Genomic DNA, 4,942 nt, shown 5'->3' on the forward strand with positions numbered 1-4,942 from the left:
GTTCACATCAACTAATGCCTTTATCGCGTCTTTATCAGCTTCAACCGGCCTTCCCGAACGTGGTGCATCTTCGACATCAAAATTGCCGGATCGAAATTTAGCGAACCAGTTCTGGTACTGGCGTACTGTCAACACACCTTCTTCATACACATCAATCAATTTCATTCTGGCTTGAACAGCATTTTTACCCTTTCTGTAGTAAAACAGTAAGATATGTCGAAAATGCTGCTTATCGCTCTCCATATTTAAAAGGGCACCAACCAAAAACTACTGCGTAGAATTAATTGGAATTTTTCACACATAAGCCTTGCTATATGAGCTCCCTGTGAAGTTGGGTGCAAAAGAATACAATTAAATCCTCTGTCGGGAAAAAACGAAATGACTTTCCGAACAACCCTATAGTACGTGTTAAAATAAACATTAGTGTGTTACGATTATTTTGTTTCTAAACATGGGCGCTCCTGGGTATCAAAAAAAGTCACCGACGTGAAACCTTAAACGCAGTATTAGCACCTTTCAAAAGCGGCAGCATCAGCAGTGGTATATTAGTAGTCTCTTCTTCCTTGGGTTTCTTGAAAATCGTTTCGTTTTGGATGCTTGCGTCGGACACTTTGAAATTGCCAGATGTTAATTCGAATCAGAGAACCCGTCTGGCAGTCTTTTGATATTTAATACCTCGAATTCTAAAACGTCTTCGCGACCGTATGGAAATGAACATAGTAAAAGACACTTCGCAATGTCATCTCGGAAAGCAAAGTATAAAAACACTTACGCTATTTACTAGAAAAGACATGCGAAGAGAAAGACCGTAACTGATTTGCCGCAATTTGTCCAGTTACTTGGCAATAATAATAAAACTGGCTGACATCTGGATCAGTTTTATTTTCTTTTTCGGTTGTTTTATATCCTAAAGCTAACGGGAGCGTGTTTTCTAAATATGTGCAAAATTGAAGCTACACGAACTTCAAGAAGTTCAATAAAATTTTAATAACAGGCGATCTCAGTTAAAGGTGGTGCATTAGTCATGATGTCTATTCGTTTATTGGTAAATAAAAATTATTTTCAATCACTGGGGGTTTATAATTTCACTATGATCAAAAATATAAATTGTTTTGGTTGACAAATATATTTTATAAAAAAACTCAAAATACGTATCTTCAAAACTGCATATAAATTATAAAGAAAAAATCGGTTGTCTGTAAAGCCGGTTTACTGACGATAGTTGAACGTGACAACGTCATAAGAAAATACTGATGGAATGGTTTCATTTTTCAAAAGAAAATTTTAATTTTATTTGTTTGATAGATATTTTGTATGGATATAGAGAAGGAGGTAAATGGAAATGTATTATTGTACAGCAGCTGTCCACGCGGACGCATCGCTCACTCAAGTAGGAGAGAGACAGATGTCGAACGCCTCTTTGTCGCTCTTTCCGCGCTCTCGTTTGCACTTCAAGCCTTAAATGGAACGCCTCAAAGCGAGGTAACGCCGCATGAGTCATGTTTTTTCGTGCGTGCAGCCGGCTCCATCGAATTATAAGACGTTGTCACGTCAAAATTAATGCAAATTTGTCCTTCGATATGGACTACCTAAGATTATTGAAGGACTTAATAGTAAGCGTGTCAGACACGGAACTCCAAAAATTGACTTGACCAGTATTTCCTTCCTGGGGATACACATGAAGTATACTTTTAACACACACATCTCGCCTAAAGTTTGAAACCAATAAAATTGAAAATTGCCAACAATTTAATATCAAAGCATTAAACAAATTTTCACTGATAAAGTTTTAAGTGACGAAAGAAAAAACAGCGCTTTCTACGAATATTTTATTATTTACAGGATTTCTTTACATTATAAGTTCCTATCAGTTATGTACCTAAGCATAATTTATTATACACAAAATTTCATCTAAATACATCTCTAAAACGGTAACGTTACACTTGATAATAATGTTTTAATAAACGATATTCCTTTGGAGCATGGAAGCCTAGCACTGTTGCAGTTAAAAATGAAAAAGTTGTAAAAAAATATTTGTAACAGCTACAGACAGTACTCCTTCAATTTTATTAGTGCCTGTGGCCGCGGCAGCCTGCGTGAATCATACATATAATATTATGTATATTTGATATGCATTTTATGAGTTATTATTTGAGTATTTTATTCAACATTAACAAAATACTATAATGTAAAGTATACGTAAAGCGTTGGAGATGAATAAAGAATAAACATATCTATAGTGGGACTATTGAAAACTAGTTAAATATTTGGCAATTCCCTTTAACCCTTTTTAGTTGTCGTTTTCACCATAAGTTACAGGTACAATTTTTCTAGTTCTTCATTGTCTAAACTATAGGTACTACCGATTAAATTTCGCATATCTTGTACAAAAAGTGACAGAGGCAGTAAATAAAACGAAAAAAAAAATGATTCTGATTTATTAAATGTTTGTGTGAAGATGAAGACAAAAATGTGTGCAAGGGAAGAAACATTAGGGATGAGCGAATATAAAAATAGTAGATGAGAAATTAGAAGAAGTGGCTGATTTTTGATATCTAGGAAGTCAGATAACTCAGAATGAAAGCAGCAGTAGAGATATAAAACATCTCTATTTCCGCGAACGGTTAATTTAGAAATTCGAAAAAGATTGTTAAAGGTATTTCTGGAGTGCGGCGACCCTAGTCAAAAATTCTCAGTCTTTCAGCGTCTCTGACAGCGTCTCTCACAGTATTTCACAGTCTCTCAGTTATTGCCTAGGTGTTTTTATGGATCTCTCACAGTCTCTGTACGAGAGACTCGAACGATAAAATTGTTAATTCAGAGATTCGAGTCTCTCACAGAGAGACTGAATGAATAAAACTGAAAAATTGAGAGACTCGAGTCTCTCGTAGAAAGACTGGGATCTCTGAAATATGTTGAACTTCGAAAATTTTAACCATGTCTATCGAGACACCACTTATTGAGAGATTCGAGTCTCTCTTTCAGAGACTGGATACGAAATGAGGATCTCTCCATGAGCGACTCGAGTCTCCCCTTCAGAGACGCTAAACAGTGTTTTTGACAGCCTCTTGACAGTCTCTCTCTCAGCGCCAGCAGAGAGACTCGACGAGAGACGGAGTCTCGAGTCTCGCTTTCAGAGACTCTGAGAGACTGAACATTTTTATCTCGGGAATGTACGGGTGCGAAGCATGGACGGTGGGCGCGGCGAAAAAAAAAATGTTAGAAGCATTCGAAATGTAGTGTTAGAGGCGAATGATGAGGATACCGTGGATAGAGAAGGTGACAAATGAACAGGTATTGGACAGAATAGGAGAACAGAAGCTCTATGGAAGTCAAAAAATGAATAGGCGAGATAGGTTGATAGGACACCTTCTCAGGCATGAAGGTCTAGCCAGAGACATATTAAAGGCAGGAACGGGGGTTAGGAGGGGTAGAGGTAGACCTAGATTATATTATTGCTCGCAAATAGTTAAGGATGTGGGTTGTTCTAGTTTTAGGGAAATGCGAGAACTGGTTCAAGATAGGAAAGAGTGAGTGAGTTAATGATGATTATCAATGTCTAAATTATAAGTACTACCGATTAAATTTCGCGTATCTTGCACAAAAAACAACAGAGGTAGTAAATAAAACGAGAAAAAATAAGAATGTCAACTTGTAATTTATTTCATTTCATGTAAATTCTGGTAGGTACTGATATTTGTGTAAAAAATTTGGTATTTTCGCTTTGGTTCCATGCAATAATAATAATAATAATAATAATTTCATCAGTCGTCATTTTCATTCTATTCAAGGGGAAAATGTCCTTTTTCAAGAGCCCAAGTTGTGCGCGTGATTCGTCAAATGAAAGTACGGACTGTATCCTCCAGAGCTGGTTGTCTGGAGCGGGTACACGCTACCGTATGGCATATGGTGGGCATAAAGAAGCCCCGTGTGTGTATGGTGACTAGAAAAACCGCCGAAACCTGCAGTCGATCCGACATTAGGAGGTGGAACGGTCGGTGAATTGACGTCCATGCCAGGATTTTGCTTTTTCCATTTCGTCCTTCTGTTTTGGAACCATATTTTCACTTGCGTTTCGGTTAGACTTAAGCTAAGTGCCAAATTCAGTCGTTCGCATACGCTCAGGTAACGGGTAGTTTTGAATTTGTTCTCCAACGCGACCAACTGTTCGTAAGTAAACGCGGTCCGGGCTCTTCGGGGTTTTCCCGTGTTTTGCGACTTCGAATCGCTCTTTTTCTTTTTTGAGCTTGGATCTTTAATGTCTTCGCTAACGTCGCTTTGGATTTCGTCATCTTCATCCGACTGATGCTCCTTTCCTGAAAGAAACCCTGTTTCAAAAATTGAAGAAAATATATTTGTGATGAGATAGGTACCTAAAAAACAAAACAAAACAAAGGTAGAAGCGAATTGGAAATTTGATGCATTTTTGATTTAAAGGATTAGTATCATCAATAATAAAATCGTCTCATGTATTAGACAGTGGTTCAAAATTGAAAACTCATCTCACCGAAGTAAAAGCACTTCTAGACCTCGGCCATCAAATTCATCATGCAGGCAACGTTGGTCGTGAAAACCTAATAGTTCTTTTTCATCAGTTTATCAGTATTAAAAAAAAGAATTTTTGAGCGTTTAAGATAATATTATCTGATATACTTATGCTCTTCTACGCAAGGCATGATGAAGTTAGCTAGTTGAGTATAAAATAGCTGCTGCGGAAGCTTTTCGTTTTTGTCAGTTAATATACGAGGGTGGATTGATAAGTTTCCGGCCTAACCAAGAGATGACGCCACTAGGCCTACCTTGAGGTGACATTCTATAGTACCATCCTTGGATAGCTTGTAGCTATAGTTTCAGCCCGATCTCCTTGCTAGTGTAGGTTTGACAGCACGCTGAACAAGACGCCTCTGTGGTTTTCGTAAAAATGGAAAAGCAGGAAAATCGT

At 37.5% G+C, this 4,942-nt stretch overlaps 1 protein-coding gene and 1 long non-coding RNA gene across 2 annotated transcripts in view; both read right to left on the reverse strand.

The window, feature by feature from the left end:
- Window positions 1-4,942, reverse strand: part of LOC108737988 — an 89,080-nt gene that overhangs the window by 30,190 nt on the left and 53,948 nt on the right. The gene's annotated exons all lie outside the window — the stretch shown is intronic.
- The window catches only part of LOC108737978 (homeobox protein slou), an 11,210-nt gene continuing 9,732 nt past the window's right edge, over window positions 3,465-4,942 (reverse strand). The window contains exon 2 of the mRNA XM_018471184.1: window positions 3,465-4,316. Coding sequence (XP_018326686.1) covers window positions 3,808-4,316 — 509 coding nt within the window. The 3' untranslated portion in view covers window positions 3,465-3,807. The remainder of the gene's footprint in view (window positions 4,317-4,942) is intronic.

This window comes from Agrilus planipennis, unplaced genomic scaffold (genome assembly GCF_000699045.2).
Source record: "Agrilus planipennis isolate EAB-ADULT unplaced genomic scaffold, Apla_2.0 scaffold14, whole genome shotgun sequence".
Classification (NCBI taxonomy): Eukaryota; Metazoa; Arthropoda; class Insecta; order Coleoptera; family Buprestidae; genus Agrilus; species Agrilus planipennis.